The sequence below is a fragment of the Rattus norvegicus genome, chromosome 18 (assembly GCF_036323735.1).
Source record: "Rattus norvegicus strain BN/NHsdMcwi chromosome 18, GRCr8, whole genome shotgun sequence".
Lineage (NCBI taxonomy): Eukaryota > Metazoa > Chordata > Mammalia > Rodentia > Muridae > Rattus > Rattus norvegicus.
In genome coordinates, this window is record NC_086036.1 from 61,043,703 (window position 1) to 61,061,731 (window position 18,029).

Here is an 18,029-nt window from a genome sequence, read left to right on the forward strand (position 1 = left end):
CACAGGCTGGCTGTGTCTGAGAGCTCAGTGTCAGACCTCTCCAGGATATGGCACCCACTGGCAAGAAGTCTTCAATCCCCAACCAGTCTCATTAGTGAGGAGCCTGCTGTTGGAAATGCGGGCCTGTTTTTATAACACTTTCATCTGTGTGATATGCCCATCACAGAATTCCATGGTCGAGCCTTTTAGGAAGCTAAGCCAGATCTGTATGTGATCACTGTCAGCCCCCCGCCCCAGGGCTCTCTAGACCTCCCTACAATGATGGCTGAGTGAGTGAGCACTTGGGTATTTATAGTCCTCCTGAGGTTGCGTTAATGGGAGAATCAACAGCAACTGACTTGTTGCAAACCGAACTAAAACGACAGCATTAGGGCTGGTATTGTGAGACCCAAGAGCCGTGCCTTGGTGGAAGAAAACCTGCTGCATGGTGGCCCTGTTGTTTGTGCAAGGAAAATAGCACCCGATAGAAGACTGGGTGGCCGTGTAGCCATACTGGGCCATCTCTAAGAGCCTTGGCTGGTACGGAGCTCACTGTAGAGTTCTTTCTGTTTCTAGGCCTCCAAATAATTGCAAACTGGTAAAAAAAAAAAAACAAAACAAAAAAAAACAAAAAAAACAAAAAACCCTATCACGCTGTAATAAATAACCTAGGCATCCTAGGCATTTTGGAAACAAAAACCTAAGCATCCATGAAAGAGGGCAGGGATGGCTCCACCAAGAAGCCAGTTCTCACCTCAAGATTTGATGCAGACAGACAGAAGGCTCACGTATGACTGAAGCTTCACATATCGAGCCTTTCTATGCTGTCTTAAACACATATTTCACATATTTGGGTATCATTTTTATAATAACAAGTTATTATCCAAGAAGGAATAAGGACCTGTCAAGAGGGCTCTGGCTGCACCCACACTTACACACACACAGATGAAAGATGAGAGATAGTGAGTGATGGGTAGACAAACAGGATGTGCGTGTGTGTGTGTGTGTGTGTGTGTGTGTGTGTGTGTGTGTGTTACCATATCTGAATGGTAGATTACAGATATCAGATAAATTATAGATGACCAGCTTATATAGACAATAGAGATTATATGTAGTAGATAAAATTATATGTGGAGATAGACAGACAGATGGATGGTAGATAGATAGGTAGGTAGATAGATAGATAGATAGATAGATAGATAGATAGATAGATAGATCCTATCAGAATGTACTGTACCTTTTAGCTATTATGATCCTTCCAGAGTGTCACTGTTTAATACTCATCTCTAAAATCTCTGTGACACAAGTCATCCCACAGTCTCCCTCATATGTGGGCAGGGGAGGAGACAGTGTTATCATCAGAGTCAGGAGAGCCACCTCAAAAGAAAGATTATAACTACAGAATGCTTTTAAAAAAGATGGGACCTTGAGTGACAAACACTTTCTCCTTCAATGTGTTCCTTTTCCCATTAAAAATCCAATGTATAGGAGAAGGGACTTACCTCACATTGTTTGGATTGTTCTTGTCAAACACTCTCTGGCTAAGCTAGAACCTCAGCCCAGCTCACCAAGTCAGGCTGACCCTCTTGCTTCAGCCTCCCTGGTAGCCAGGATGATGGGCCTCTGCCACCAGATCCAGCAAGGAACAGGGTTTTACATAGCAAGGAACAGGATTTCAAAGCTAAAGAAGTCAGGAGTGTTCTACTGAAAGCCAGCCAGTCCCTCTAAGAGAGGGTTTCAGGCACAGCAACATGGCTTCTGCTCTTCCCAGGATACAACAGGGAAGGAGGATGACCTACAGGAAAGCCATAAGGAGCAAGGGAGGGCAGGACCCCTGCTGTTGTTGCAGCCTACCTCACCAGACTGCATCTAGAACATGACGGAACCCCAGTTGTAAGATGAGAAAACATGGGTGCACACACTGTGCGCTCCAGTCAACCTGTTGGGAAACTTCTAAATTACAAAACCTTGGAGGAATGTGGGAAAGGACAGATTCCAACAAGCATGAGGCTATGAAGGCACAAGCACTTTAGCCTTTTTGCTTAAATATGAATTTAATGAAACAGAGCAGGTGCCAGGCTGTGTGGGTAGTGCCGGGAAATGGCCTCACATCTGGAAAGCCACCTTCAGCAACAGTAGCATAGGTGACACTGATACGACAACTTGACATTTGTAATTGCAGAAACATCCAGACATTCCCGAGGTGAGGAGTCGTGGTGGGAAGGATTTTGACGGTGGCCAGTCGCAAGGCAGTGTGGAACTCTTGTCAACAAACCACGTGCAACACACAAATAGACACACGGTGAGAGGGGGTGGGGTAGACTCGCTAGTTGTGTACACAAACAGTGGGCTGTCTTTGAGACCATCAACGGAACTGCTGAGACTCCCCACAGGGCTAGTCAGAAAGACCCACGCCATCCTCGCCATCCTCGTTTCAGCAGACAGCAAGTGATAGTGAGCGGAAGAGGAGTGAGGCTCTGCAGGCTGCAGGCTCGCGACCCCGCGTGTTGGCCAATGTCCACTTGCAAGCCTGTGCGTTGCTGGCTGGTGGTCACTGGTGGCCAAGGGATGAGGGATGCTAGGTTTTCTTTTCTGTGGGCGTCCCGGACTCAGGCGCCTTCACTGGCGAGGAGTTTGAAGGAGCTCTGCCTTTCCCGAGGATTTTCTTGGGCTTCTGGCTGTTGTTTTGAAGGGATTTCAGCCCCAGCATTTTACAGTACTTGTTACACTGGTGCAGCGCTCTAAACTGATCAATGAAGGTCATGGAACAGTTGCCCTTAAATCCTTTGTACCTGAAAGAAGGTGTGGAAAGAAGTTATTTTTTTTTAAAGAGTCGCCTTACCGGTTTCTCAAAAGAGAAACGAACACAGTACATGGAAGATACATTTATTCCCATTTTTGGTAAGAACGGTCACATGGTTGACAATGAGAAAGGAAAAAAGAGGAGTGTAGGATTCAATTAAAACAAAGAGTCATTGGCAGACACGGTTTAGACAAATTTCCTCTCAGCCATTAATAATGAGTGTGGCTGTACTTAGAAGCCACCGGCTGTGGCTTGAGGCTGAAAGGTCTCCCATGGGCTTATGTTTGGAATGTTTGGTCCTCCTCTGACTGAGCCATTTTAGGATGCTCTGGAGACTTTGGGAGGTGGGGCCTAGCAGGTGGAAGTAGGTCACTGCAAGCTGGGGAGATGGTCCTTCGTGGGTGTGTTATCCCTTCCCACTTCTGTCTTCCTGCTTCCTTGTCGGCCATGGTGTGAACAGCCTCTGACGCACTCCAGCTTCCCTGATCGGAATTGCTCTGATATTTCCCTTCCCGTCAGGATGGAAACTCAGAAACTGTGAGAGCCAAAATAAAGCTCTGTCCCCTGTTCTTGTTGGGTATTTTATTGCGGTGACCTGAGAAACGATTAATAAACCTCCCTATCCCATTCACAGAACTTTGGGACTAGGATGAATTCCTTAGCATAGGCCCTTTTGTTTGTAATTGAAAGAATTCAGTCTGAGAGATGGAAGGCCCAAGGGAGCAAAGCTGGGTGATGCAGAAGGTGGGATGCAAAGGCAGGTCTCTGGCTCCTCCTCAGAGGACCAATCTCCCTCCTACCTGTCCTCAGGAGGAGCCTGGGTTTTTGACTTCAGCTGGCTGTAGGAAGAGCCAGCCGATGCCTTTCCCAGAAGGACTCTCAGGAGGTATTATTTAGGGTTGGGACAATTAGGACTTGAACTGTGAGTGACTATGGTTTCCCATGCTAAGCATGGCAGGTCAGCATGCCCCTCAAATGGCACAAGCACGGACCCCAAAGTGTCCCTGTCCACTGTAGATGAGTAAGATTCATCAAAAAAGTCGCTTGTAAGGTTGGGGATGTAGCTCAGTGGTAGAGCACTCGCCTAGCATGCGTGAACCCTAATTTCAATGCCTAGGACTACAAGGGAAAAAGGAAGCCACCGACCGGAGGCTGACTTGACAGTGCTCTGGAGTGGGATTGTGACCTAATCAGTAAGATACCCGCCACATAAGCATGAGGGTGTGAGTTCAGATCCGCACAACTATGTGACTTTCCACATGGCAGCACACATCTGTAAGTGCTGGGAGGTGGGATGAAGTTATATGGACCCCCAGAGCTTGCTGGGCAGTCAGTCTACCCAACCAGGAAGCACCAGGTTCAATGAGAGACCCTGTCTCAAAATATGAGGTGAATAGAGCACACCAGACATCAACCTCTGGCTTCTGCCCACATGCACATGTACACACACCTATACAAACATACATACACATACATTATAGAAACATGTATACACACAAAAGGGAAGGAAAGAACATGGTCACAGGTTCTTTTGGGCTCTGGGTAGGAAGGTACACCCTTTGATACTAAGTTTGCAGCTAGAAAAATGAGCCTGCAGATCTTTCACTAAGCCACCCCCAGAACTCCAAGTTCCACGTACTTACTCAAGTTTCCACTCCTTAGAAGTATTGCTGAGCCAAGAAGAATACATTCAGCAGCCACGAATATCCCCCGTGGTTGGCATCTCCTTGAGATGTCCCCTAGTCCTCCCTCTCACTACACATGAGCTCATTCGATTGCTGCTTGAGTGTCCCAGTTCACGGCTTGGAGGTTACTTGAATCTCCACAACTAAGGGCTTGGAAGCAGAATGCACACCTGCCTATGCAGTCTGCCTGGCATCCACACGGCCCCTTCCCACGGGCACAGTCTGCACACTGTCACAAGAACGCCCCGTGCAAAAGGTCGGCGCTCTACTTTAGATAAGAAATGTTCTTCCAAGAGACTCAAATTCTAAATGACTGGTCCCCAGTTGGTGGTGACGCTTTGGGAAATTTTGGAAACTTGAGAGGAAGTTGGTACCTAAGTGAAGGAAGTAGTTCATGGCGGTAGGTCCTTGAGCTCTTTTCCCTCCCTGGTCCCTTCCCATCCATTCCTCCCTTTCCTGTCCAATAGGAAAGGAAGAGGCTCTTCTACTGCACCACCTACCATCGTGCTGTTCTGGTCGAGCAGCTATGGGCTGAATGCTCTGGAACTTTGAGCCAAATAATTTATTTTCTTCCTTAAGTTGTTTTAGGCAGGTGTTTTGTCAAACCAATAAGAGAAGCAATGGGTGTAATAGGTCGGGCCATCTCCTGCTTAGAATTTCATTGCTGTGACGGTAAAGGAGAAACCCCTTACCCTGCTTCTGGCCTCGCTGCTGGCCATGTCCCTAGCCCCCTGACCTGTCACCTTTAGGAAAAGCCACACGTTACCTTCCAATAGTTTGCTCAGGTAAACCCTCTATATCAGTGGTTTACAACCTGTGGGTCACGACCCCTTTGGGGGCTTGCATGTGAGCTATCCTGCTTATCAGATGTTTACATTATTGATCCACAACAGTGGAAAGATTTCAGTTATGAGATAGCAACAGACGATGTTACGTGGGGAGGGGGGCTCACACCATGAGGAATGGTATAGAACGGTCTCAGCATTGGGAAGGCTGAGAACGGCTGCTCTGTATGGCATGCCCCGCCTCCCTTCTCTCACTCGGTCCTGCTCATCTCTGTCCTCACTTCTTTGTATTTCTCCCAGGGCATGCATATGTAGACACAATAAGAAACTAGAGTTTATCTGGCTGTGGATAGGGTGTCACACACAGGCATGGTAAAAGCAGCCTTGTACAGCCTGGGACATGTTTCTCACCCTCGCCCCTCCCCCCCCCAAGCTCTGCAAGTTCAGGGCGGAGGGCAGGGTCCCTGGAACCTACTGAGCTTTCCCCACCATGTGAGGATGAATCCCTCCACGCTTGTCTCTGTATCTTCCTGAGGACCAGAGACACATTTAGAATTAGGAGTCTATATCCATGTCTCTCCACAGGTGTCATCCCTCCCAAGGGAATGCTTTGTGTCCAGAGGAGGCTTTTAGTGTGAATGTTCAAAGAACAAGTAAATAGATAGCAGCCCCACCAGCAGAGCTCTTTGATCTTAGCCCAGATGGGTTTCCATACTGCATTTCTGAATCCCTCTTTCTGTTTGCTTTTATAATAACAAAATACTCAATGCCACCCAGATGTAATTTGGCTCATGGGTCTGGTGGCTAGAGATTCCAAACGTGACCTCCACATCCTGGTGAGAGAGCCCTCGGCTACCCTGCACTATGGTAGGGTAATAGTCAAGTACAGAAGGGGCCACGTATGTGCTGTGGCCTTGCCTTATCGGCCCTCGTTCCGTGAGACCAACATTAATCCTTCCCTGTGGCTCTCCCCACAATCTGCCTTCCACCAGGCCTTGGTTCTTAACAGTTCCTCTCACTAGAGACTAAGTTTAAGCATACAAACCTTCAGAGGGCATTCTCATAGCAGAAGACACTTTGAAGCTGGACCCAGGCAATACTGAACCCAGGCAATACTGACCAGCTTTCCCAGATGCGCATGTGTTTTTTTAGGTTTTGCAACCTGGTAGCTACAGAATTAAGAATCTTCCTCTCCTCTAAATCTGTTCTATGTCTCAACTAGGATAAGGCTTTGCCCTGTTGTACACTCAAACTGGCAACCATTACCATGAAATGGTTTCTGCATGTGAAGAAAAATAAGGCAGCACCCTTATGTTTCTAGACCAATTAGCCACAGATGCCTTCAAAGGTCGTGAGTGTAATTCCATCGAGCTGTCATCTATCCAGGCAATAGGAAACAGTCCTCAGCTTGTGATCTGATTTGCAGGCCATATACTATCTGCTGCCCTCGGGCTGGGAGGAGACCACAGATCTAGACTTCCATGACATTGCTGCAACGCAGACACCACTGCAGAAACTCACCACTACGGTTCTTGTTGGTCAGACTACAGACTTGCATAGTAACCCCCAGATTCTGCCCTTCCAGGAAGCCCAGAGTGTGATATTCCTTTTAAATAATGACCACTGTAGATCTAATGACTTCAGATGAGATGCTATTGGAGTAGGGTGGGCCCTTGATCCCAATATTACTGATATCTATGTAGGGAGGGAAGAAAAGACACAGGCACACAGGGATGCTATCTGATACCTGAGGCATTTGAGTTCACAAATCAAAACCCAGCAAAGATTACGGTCAACCACCAGAAGGTGGGGGACAGGCATGGAATCGACTCCAGAAGGCAGTGGCCAGGCTGGGATAGTTAATCTTGGTTGTCAACTTGATATCTGGAGTTGCCTAGGAGAAGGTCCTCCGAGCATGCCTCTGGGGAGTTGTTGTAAATTGAGTCACAGCAGCAAGAAACCAAAAACAAAGTTAAGATACCTGTTGGCACCTTTCAGGCTTATAGCTTCCAGGACTGTGAAACTATAAATTTTTATTATTTTATTCATTTATTATATATAAGTACACTTTAGCTGTCTTCAGATACACCAGAAGAGGGCATCGGATCTCTTTACAGATGGTCGTGAGCCACCATGTGGTTGCTGGGAATTGAACTCAGGACTTTTGGAAGAGCAGTCAAGGCTCTTAGCCACTGAGCCATCTCTCCAGCCCAATTTTTATTATTTTAAGCAATTACCTCGGAGGTAATTTTTATGGCAAGCCTAAGAATCTTGCAAAATGGGATAAAGAACTTTGTATTTGTGACTTTTTATTTTCAGTTTTAGGAACCTTAGCCTTACTTGTTGGATCTTTGCTCTTTAGTCTCCAGTTGTAATAATTTTCCAGTTAACAGATCACCTGGCCTTTTACTCAAAATGTGCAAAAGTGGAACAGCTGATGGACAGAAGGGGGCACCGTCCAATATGTCTATTAACAAGTACCCCCACACCCTGCCCCCAATGGGAGTGGTGTGTGTGAGTTGCATGGGAACTTGCTAAAATGCTGACCTGGGCTCAGCCTATTTGCATAGGGGCTGAAGTTCCACATTTACTATTAAATTTTGAGTAATCCAAACCACTCTCTTCAGAATCTCTAATTCCCACGTGGCTTTAGAAAGGCCTTTATATTTAAATGGAGATACAGTATGAACTTGGTTCTTGAACGCTGTGCTCAACAACATGGTAAAACCACACTGTGCTATTCCCTAGGAAGGAGCTGGAGAGCTGTTTCTGCAGGCTTGCCCTCACTCCACAGAGATGTGATACTGTGTATCAGAAACAGTGTGAGGTTGATTCCTTGCTTCAAAGGAATCCCTGTCTCCTCCCAACACAATAAGACACGGGGGAGACTTTTACACTTACACAAAGAGCCAGCTTCTTCGGTTGCTTCTTCAGAGCCTCCTGGTGTAAGCTACTGCCTCCAAATATGCCCAGAGAGAGGGACCGGTAAAGAGACCACACGTTCAAGCTGTGACCGGCAGAAACCTCCAGCTCTGGCCGTCTACAGCCACACAAGGGGTTGTTTAAAGAACACTGGGTAAGATCAGAAAAACCTAAGGAGTGGTTTCCCCACATGGTGGCAGTCCCCTTAGAAGCAAACCAGAAGCCATCTAGGGTGCTTGGAGCTTGATATCCTTCTTGGAGAAAGTGTTCATTTGTAGGAAATGGTTACAAGGACAAGGACAAGAATGTCAATTTAAGGATACAAGTATATCCTAGTCCTAGGTGTGTGTGTGTGTGTGTGTGTGTGTGTGTGTGTGTGTGTGAAATAAAGCCTGAATTTGCTCATTAGTTGGTCAGGCTCTTGTCTGCATATGAGGACCACTGGGGAATCTTTCATTCCAGAAACATGCAGTGATCTGAAATCCCATCATGCCTTCACCACTTCATACTCATCCTTTCTTTGGTGGCACCAGCTGCGTGGCGGGCAGTTCAGGAGAACCTCAGGGTTGTGGAGCTGAGTGGCTTTTCTGGAGGCTGCCACTTTATAGGGCAAACGCATCGGCCCAGAGTGGTGCCGTATTCCCCAACAAAGATCCCTTTTCTATGGGCTTGTGGGCACTCGGAAGGTTTCACAGGGCCAAGGCGGCAGAGGAGAGAGCTTGAGTACAGGTTCAGAGGGACATTTGGAGTTGGAGCCGACATTCTGAGGAGAGATGAGCTGGGGACATTTGTCCCGTGAATCAGCACTTCCCAACAGTTGTTCTAAGGAGCCAAAATCCCACAAGACGCTTTGAGGGAAAAAATTTTTTTCAGTACAAGGTTTTGAACTTGCTAAGTCCGTGCTGTACTATTAAACCATCCCCCTTAGACCGGAATATTATAAATTACATAAAAATTCTATTTAATCTCTACCTCTTCCCCGATACAACCAGAATACATTACATATCCAATCCTTTAAAGATCCCATGAAATCTCACACTGGCAAAACCTCTTGGCTATTTAACCCAGAGTGTCCCCAATTTAGATGACAGTGGAAACTGAAAAATGCTTCTGTGGAAATCTACGGAAGCTCTGGCCATCGCCACCCCTTCCCAGGACTACTGAGGTAGTCGCTTCCCGCCCAGTCCAGACTATCTCCTCTCCCACATGCACCCCAAGTGTAAGTCACATTCCGGTCAAGCAAGCACTCTGATATCTCAGTGTCCCTAGAACAAAGTCAGCCTTCCCACTGACTCGTGGGTCCTCTCTGTAGCTCCAGCCCTCACCATCTAGTCCTATGGCTCCTCCCTCAGTCTGAGACTAGGCAACAGCCTGCTGTCTCCTTGGAAGCCATTCCTGCCTTTTCCTTCCTGACAGCCATTCCTGCTGGAAGGAAAACACTGTATGTGGGCTGGAGAGATGGCTCAGCGGTTAAGAGCACTGACTGCTCTTCCAGAGGTCCTGAGTTCAATTCCCAGCAACCACATGGTGGCTCACAACCATCTGTAATGGGATCCGATGCCCTCGTCTGGTGTGTCTGAAAACAGATACAGTGTACTCCTATATAATAAATAAATAAATCTTTAAGAAACAAAACAAAACAATATGCATTCCCTCTTTCCCTCATGTGGCCTGCCGCCCCACACTGCACTTGGTTTGGATTTCCTGAAGGCACTGAAACTCTTCTGCACAGCTCCAGTCTGGTCTCCATCCTGATCTGCTCAGGAGCACAGGAGCCTCGAGTCATCCTTGTCTTCCTCCTGTTTCTCCAGTGACAGAGGGGTGTGTGTGTGTGTGTGTGTATGTGTGTGTGGTATGTGTGTGTGTGTGGTGCGTGTGTGTGTGTGGGGGGTATGTGGTGTGTGTGTGGTGTGTATGTGGTGTGTGTGTGTGTGGTATGTGTGTGGTGTGTGTGGTGTGTGTGTGTGTGTGTGGTGTGTGTGTGTGGTGTGTGTGTGGTGTGTGTGTATGTATGTGTGTGGTGTGTGTGTGTGTGTGTGTGGTATGTGGTGTGTGTGTGTGGTATGTGGTGTGTGTGTGTGTGTGTGTGGTGTGTGTGTGTGGTGTGTGTGTGGTGTGTGTGTATGTATGTGTGTGGTGTGTGTGTGTGTGTGTGTGTGGTATGTGGTGTGTGTGTGTGGTATGTGGTGTGTGTGTGTGTGTGGTGTGTGTGTGTGGTGTGTGTGTGTGTGTGTGGTGTGTGTGTGTGTGTGGTGTGTGTATGTATGTGTGTGGTATGTGTGTGGTGTGTGTGTGTGTGGTGTGTGGTGTGTGTGTGGTGTGTGTATGTGTGTGGTATGTGTGTGTGTGTGGTGTGTGGTGTGTGTATGTGTGGTGTGTGTGTGTGGTGTGTGTGTGGTGTGTGTGTGTATGTGTGTAGTATGTGTGTGGTGTGTGGTGTGTGTGTGTATGTGTGTAGTATGTGTGTGGTGTGTGTGTGGTGTGTGTGTGTGTGTGTGTGGTGTGTGGTGTGTGGTGTGTGTGGTGTGTGTGTGGTGTGTGTGTGGTGTGTGTGTATGTATGTGTGTGGTGTGTGTGTGTGTGTGTGTGGTATGTGGTGTGTGTGTGTGTGTGGTGTGTGTGTGTGTGTGGTGTGTGTGTGTGTGGTGTGTGTATGTATGTGTGTGGTATGTGTGTGGTGTGTGTGTGTGTGGTGTGTGGTGTGTGTGTGTGTGGTGTGTGTGTGTGGTGTGTGTGTGGTGTGTGTGTGTATGTGTGTAGTATGTGTGTGGTGTGTGGTGTGTGTGTGGTGTGTGTGGTGTGTGTGTGGTGTGTGTGTGGTGTGTGTGGTGTGTGTGTGGTGTGTGTGTGGTGTGTGTGTGTGTGGTGTGTGGTGTGTGTGTGTGTGGTGTGTGTGTGGTGTGTGTGTGGTGTGTGTGTGTATGTGTGTAGTATGTGTGTGGTGTGTGTGGTGTGTGTGTGGTGTGTGTGGTGTGTGTGGTGTGTGTGTGTGTGTGGTGTGTGTGGTGTGTGGTGTGTGTGTGGTGTGTGTGTGGTGTGTGTGTGTATGTGTGTAGTATGTGTGTGGTGTGTGTGGTGTGTGTGGTGTGTGTGTGGTGTGTGTGGTGTGTGTGTGGTGTGTGTGTGTGTGTGGTGTGTGTGTGGTGTGTGGTGTGTGTGTGGTGTGTGTGTGGTGTGTGTGTGGTGTGTGTGTGTGGTGTGTGTGGTGTGTGTGTGGTGTGTGTGTGGTGTGTGATGTGTGTGTGGTGTGTGTGTGTATGTGTGTGGTATGTGTGTGGTGTGTGTGTGGTGTGTGTGTATGTGTGGTGTGTGTGTGTGTGGTGTGTGTGTGTGTGATGTGTGTGTGTGTTTGTGTGTCCACCAGGCTTTTTTTTAGATATGTTTTTGTGTTTAGAATTGTCCATAGGGCCAGATAACAATTGACCAGGAGTTCCCCTGGGGTGCCTGGGGTCCTGCAAATGATCAGGACTTTGGTGAAGGAGGAGCTCCAGACAGGAGTAAGAGGACCTCCATGGCTCCCTTCTCCAGTTACTTCAACAGCAGGGGCCAGAAGAGCCCTACCTGATGGAGAGATACATTCTGTCTGGCTCTGCTGGGCCTTGGAGATCCAACCTTACACATAGCTCACTGCTATAATGTCAGTCTTGCCAGAACAGTATGATGATCCCTGCTCCCTCAAAAAACTCCAAGCAGCCTCGGTGGTGAGGATTGGTCAGATAAATCAGCCAATGGACCAACTAACTCTATGGCCATGTGGCTTGGTCAAATAAAACTGGAAGGCAAGCCACCTTCCAAGGTATGTGACAATGGCAACAATCTGGAGTAGATATTTAGGGTGTTATGGTGTATTAGGTCTATGAATTCTCAGAAGCCTGGTGTTGGTGAGGCATCTCAAACATCTGGTGTTGAACAGTGGCAAGGGTTCTTCCGTGGGGTGCATCCGAAAGCTGGGAAAGTTTGCTCTAAGTCTCTCTGCTTCCATCCCTGCTGGCAGATCTGTGTATTGCTGTAAGGAGTGTGCCCTGTGTTGCACACAGACCTTTCTGGGGTGTGGTGCTAATGGGGAGATTCTGTTCCTTCTCATGTTCAAGTCCCCGTTGGTGGTTCCTCTCCATGGGCACTCGTGTGTGACACTGACTGGGTTAAGCCTCCAGGTAGCCCTTGTCCCTTCTGCCAGTGGGCACACAAGGGCTTCCTAGGGTGCTGCTCTTGATTCCGAGGGCAGAGCCTTTTCTCTCGGAGTACTTGAGCAGACCTGGCAGGCAAGCAGTAAAAGCGCTATCCTCAGCTACATCTGCCCTTCCCACTGCACTTTTGGCCCTGTTCAGGGAACAGGTCTCAGTCTTTTACATGTGGTTTCCATGTCAGGAATGCCTAACAACCCCTGTTCTTCCTTCCAAAGGTAGAAAGGACCGCCATGTTGGGCGGCCAGGGTACCACATAACCATCTTATTTTGGCACAGCAGTTACGGGTTACTGACTAGAAGATATGCTCAGAGTGCCTCTTTGTTTTGCTTCTATCCAGCCACGTGACTGGAATTTTTTTTTAAGGAGAGAGAGAGAGAGAGAGAGAGAGAGAGAGAGAGAGAGAGAGAACACAAAGCATTGCCTCTGCTGCCCTCTAGTGGCTACATCACAACCTCTGCTATAGCCTAGTGAGATGCTTATAGAACCCACGGTTATACATATAGATCTGTTCCACCTACAGGTCTTGGCTAAGTTTTCAAATCTCCATTTACAAGATTAACTATCTTTCCTTGTTTCTTTCGGAGAACTCAAGGTGGCTGAGGAACTCAACTCAGAAATGTGATCCAAGAGCCAGTTCGGATCTGCAGTCTACCTGGAGGGCAGATGACACTCTAGACATGATCACACAGATGGCCCAGGAGGAGTGCGACGCAGGACTGTCTGAAGGAGCATGCCAAATAAAGTTAAAATGAACAGATTATAACGGCTCCTTATTTTATGAGATTATGAATAGATTATTCACCAAATAGCATGTCAGTCTTCATTTGAATTATTGCTAACTTAATTGGGAAACAAGACAGGTTGCACTTATCTGCCAGGGCGCCCAGTGTGAAGACGCCCCTCCTATCTGCCATGGCACCCAGGGTGAACACGCCCCTCCTATCTGCCATGGCACCCAGGGTGAACACGCCCCTCCTATCTGCCATGGCACCCAGTGTGAACACGCCCCTCCTATCTGCCATGGTGCCCAGTGTGAACACGCCCCTCCTATCTGCCATGGCACCCAGGGTGAACACACCCTTCCTATCTGCCATGGCGCCCAGTGTGAACACGCCCCTCCTATCTGCCATGGCGCCCAGTGTGAACACACCCCTCCTATCTGCCATGGCACCCAGTGTGAACACGCCCCTCCTATCTGCCATGGTGCCCAGTGTGAACACGCCCCTCCTATCTGCCATGGCACCCAGGGTGAACACACCCTTCCTATCTGCCATGGCGCCCAGTGTGAACACACCCCTCCTATCTGCCATGGTGCCCAGTGTGAACACACCCCTCCTATCTGCCATGGCACTCAGTGTGAACACGCCCCTCCTATCTGCCATGGCACCCAGTGTGAACACACCCCTCCTATCTGTCATGGCACCCAGTGTGAACACGCCCCTCCTATCTGCTGTGGTGCCCAGTGTGAACACACCCCTCCTATCTGCTGTGGTGCCCAGTGTGAACACACCCCTCCTATCTGCTATGGTGCCCAGTGTGAACACGCCCCTCCTATCTGCCATGGTGCCCAGTGTGAACACGCCCCTCCTATCTGCCATGGTGCCCAGTGTGAACACGCCCCCCTATCTGCCATGGTGCCCAGTGTGAACACACCCCTCCTATCTGCCATGGCACCCAGTGTGAACACGCCCTCCTATCTGCCATGGCACCCAGTGTGAACACACCCCTCCTATCTGTCATGGCACCCAGTGTGAACACGCCCCTCCTATCTGCCATGGCACCCAGTGTGAACACGCCCCTCCTATCTGCCATGGCGCCCAGTGTGAACACGCCCCTCCTATCTGCCATGGTGCCCAGTGTGAACACACCCCTCCTATCTGCTGTGGTGCCCAGTGTGAACACACCCCTCCTATCTGCCATGGTGCCCAGTGTGAACACACCCCTCCTATCTGCCATGGCACCCAGTGTGAACACGCCCCTCCTATCTGCCATGGTGCCCAGTGTGAACACGCCCCTCCTATCTGCCATGGTGCCCAGTGTGAACACACCCCTCCTATCTGCCATGGTGCCCAGTGTGAACACGCCCCCCTATCTGCCATGGTGCCCAGTGTGAACACACCCCTCCTATCTGCCATGGCACCCAGTGTGAACACACCCCTCCTATCTGCCATGGTGCCCAGTGTGAACACGCCCCTCCTATCTGCCATGGTGCCCAGTGTGAACACACCCCTCCTATCTGCATATCACCTTTGAACTTGAACCCTTTCTTGTTCACTGTCATTATTCATACTCCATCTGCCGCTCTGGCTTCAAGGAGAACGTTTCTTCAGTCAAATCTTGCTTTCTACCATTTGAGTTTGCACATCAAGGGTGCTTAGCCTACCTCCCCCACCCTCCACCCCTGTGCACCCCTCCTTTATGCAGAGAATGCTACTGACCCTCCCCTTCACGCCCCTCCCCTGGATCATGGCAGGCTCTGTCCATGCTCCAGAGGGAGGGGCAGCCTGGGAGTCTAGGCAGTGGGCGTGGTTGTCAGAGTTCACTCTAAGAATATGGATTGTAAGGAAGGGCAAACTCCCTTCATCCTCTGAGAGGATCTACTTTTATCGATTTTTCCAATCAAGCTTCTAATACAGTTCTTTTTTTTTTTTTTTTTAAGCGTGACTTCTTTTTAAACTTCTAAAGAAAACTTTAAGACCTGGGCACAATGATCTACTGTCTTTTCAATGCTCTCAAACACTGCAGAATTCCCTTCCCATGTCTACTTGGGTGGGAAAGCAGCATAAGCAACACTTTACAGGCAACGCTTTACCCTTGGCTCCGTCCGACCTCTCTGCTAATGGGTCTTGGGCAGACGTCCCAGGCTCGAAAAGTAACATTAAAGCTGAGAACAAAACCGAGGGCTTGGATTTCTTTTTAAACTAGGAGGGGTGGCGCCGTTTGGCGCTCTCTGGTTCCTGGAAGCAGTTGACATGCTTCTAAAGATGTGGTAAATCACCATGCTCCTGCGCCCATCTTGGTTTAAGGGCTTCTAGGGCAGCTTTGGTACAGTTGAAGGTTTTTCTAAGTCAGCAGTTTTCAACCTGTGGGCTGCGACCCCTTTGGGGGTTGAACGAGCCTTTCATGGGGCCGCATACCAGATATCCTGCATCAGACAGTTACATCATGACTCATAGCCATAGCAAAACTACAGTTATGAAGTAGCAACAAGATAATTCTATGGTTGGGGGTCACCACAACATGAGGAGCTGTAGGAAGCTCCTACCGCTTCCCTTAATTAGGAAGCATTCGCAGCACTAGCGAGGCTGAGGACCATTGTTTTAAGTTATGCTGTGGAGTTTTGTGTCTTCTAGCATTAGGCTGAGGTGAGGAGAAGGGGGCTCCATGAGTTCACACCCAGTAGCAGGGTCTAGAAGTCGATTAGGGCGTGTGAGGGGAGGGGATGTTCAGAAACCCACAGTAACTCTGGCTGGGGCTATGGGAGAACCAGGTTCTACTGAAATATAATCCGAAATATAATTTGTCTTGTTCTACAGAAGACAGGGAGTTGGAACAGAAGATCCCTTTTGGAACACTGCTCTGACAACCAGAGGTCTTCATGAGTAGGGTACCACAGGTTAATGGAAATATTCATGCTGGACAGCTGCTAAAGCGATTGGCTTTTCAGGACCTCAGGCATAAAACAGCACCAACAGGAGGAAGCTAAGCCCACCCAGCCATCCCACTCATCAGACAAATGCCTATGGCACTATGAGCGAAGCTACCACCAAGGGAAATGGAGGTAAGCGGCCTGGCCCAGATTTGGACCGAGTCTCCCAAAAGCTCCTGCCTCTTCCCTATTCTCACCCAGTAGCATCATAACTCTGACACATTCTATTTGCAAGATTAGTGGCATGCCCAAATGCCTGAAGCCTACAGGGTTCAGGGCTCTTTCCTGTCAGTGCCATGAGATGAGTACGAGAGACAATTCCAATCTAAGATTTTATCATCGCAGAACAGGTTTTCAAAAGGAAGACAGCAGGGGAGGATGTCCAACGGCATCTCGGTTCTAACATGAAACAGAGAACACTGGGCTACCACAGGTTCATGAATCAAACCTACGGCTTCCATTACTTTTCTCATTACTACAGCAAAATTCTCGACAAAAGCAACTTATAGGAGGAAAGCGTTATTTTGGCTCACGGTTGGCAGGTTCAGCCCATCCTGGAGGGTCGCTGGGGAAGGCGGCAGAAAGCCAAAGCCATTGGTCACATCACATCCACAGGCAGGAAGCAGAGAGATGAATGCCAGCGCTCAGTCTGCATTCTACCTTTTAATCTGCATGGAAAGGTGGCTCCCACATCCAGGATAGTTATCCCACCTCCGTATGGGGATTGTGGCTGGATGTGTGCAGCATAAACACACTTGCACACATACACACTCGTGCACACACACACAGAGACAGACACACACACACATTTGCGCACACACAGACACACACATACATACACACACAGACACACACAGACGCATACACATACACAGACAGACACACACATACACGCATATACACACACACACAGACACACACGCGTGCGTGCACACGCACACACACACACACATTCATTCACTCACAGGAAAAGAGAATATGTTTGAACAAATCATGAATAGCCACCTTTTCTTCAAAGGGGCCCAAGCAAAGCAGCAAAACAGGACAGTTTGTTAACAGCTTGGTAAACGGTCACCTAAGCATTGAGCAAACCAACATCCTTGCACTCAACCAGAGAAAGAAAATCAACAACAGCAATGAGAAGTAACTAGTCATAAGTATTTGGGTTTTGTTTTTTTGAGACAGGGTTCCTCTGTGTAGCTCTGGCTGTCTTGGAACTCACTATGTAGACCAGGCTGGCCTTGAACTCACAGAGTTCTGATGCCTTTGACTCCCAAGTGCTGGGATTAAAGGTGTGCACTACTATCAGCAGCTTGGAATAGATGTGCAAATGCCTGCTGTAATAATCTCTTGTAGATATAGATAGATAGAGAGAGATATGTATATAATTATTGTACCCCACTGCAAAAGACAAAACAACAGAATCTCTCAATAAAGAAGACACTGAGTGTAGAAACGGGGTTTTGAGCTGAAAGACGTCTCAATGGTGCCAGAATAGTTTCTCCCCACGACACTCCTGTGAGTCGTTGGTCTGGAGATGTGTTTGCCAGCATGCTTGTTTGCCTCAGAGTTAGGAAGCAAATGCGTTTCCCTCCGAGAACAAAGTCCATACGTATCTTATGTAAGTGAAGGAAATGAATTGGATTCGGCCCCTAGATCATTTGTCATTCACGGTAAAGACAAGAAATCCACTCTGTCCGCATCAGCCCGCAGCCTTTGCTGGAAGCCCGATGTGAAATGACACTGATTTCATTCTTTCCTACTCACCCTTTAGCCAGTGTTGCTATGCCAACGTCAGTTAACTTCATTCCCACACCTGCAGAAGGAGAGAGCAAAGAGGAAAGTTTGAGTTGCTAGGGGAGGCACAGAAGGGATTGGTCAGATATTCTCCCAGACGGGGGAGGGGAAGCTTATTGTCTTTCTGGGTCCCTGTGGACGTTCCTCCCCCAGAGCCTCAGGAGACTCAGTCACACCTGCTGAAGGGGTTAATGATGGGGGAAGGCAGACCTGTGACTCAG

General features: G+C 48.5%; 1 protein-coding gene across 1 annotated transcript in view; it reads right to left on the reverse strand.

The window, feature by feature from the left end:
* Positions 1–2,014: 2,014 nt before the first annotated feature.
* Alpk2 (alpha-kinase 2) overlaps positions 2,015–18,029 on the reverse strand; it is a 115,987-nt gene continuing 99,972 nt past the window's right edge. The window contains exons 11-12 of the mRNA XM_039097413.2: positions 17,779–17,827; positions 2,015–2,771 (exon numbers count right to left, since the gene is read on the reverse strand). Coding sequence (XP_038953341.2) covers positions 2,558–2,771; positions 17,779–17,827 — 263 coding nt within the window. The 3' untranslated portion in view covers positions 2,015–2,557. The remainder of the gene's footprint in view (positions 2,772–17,778; positions 17,828–18,029) is intronic.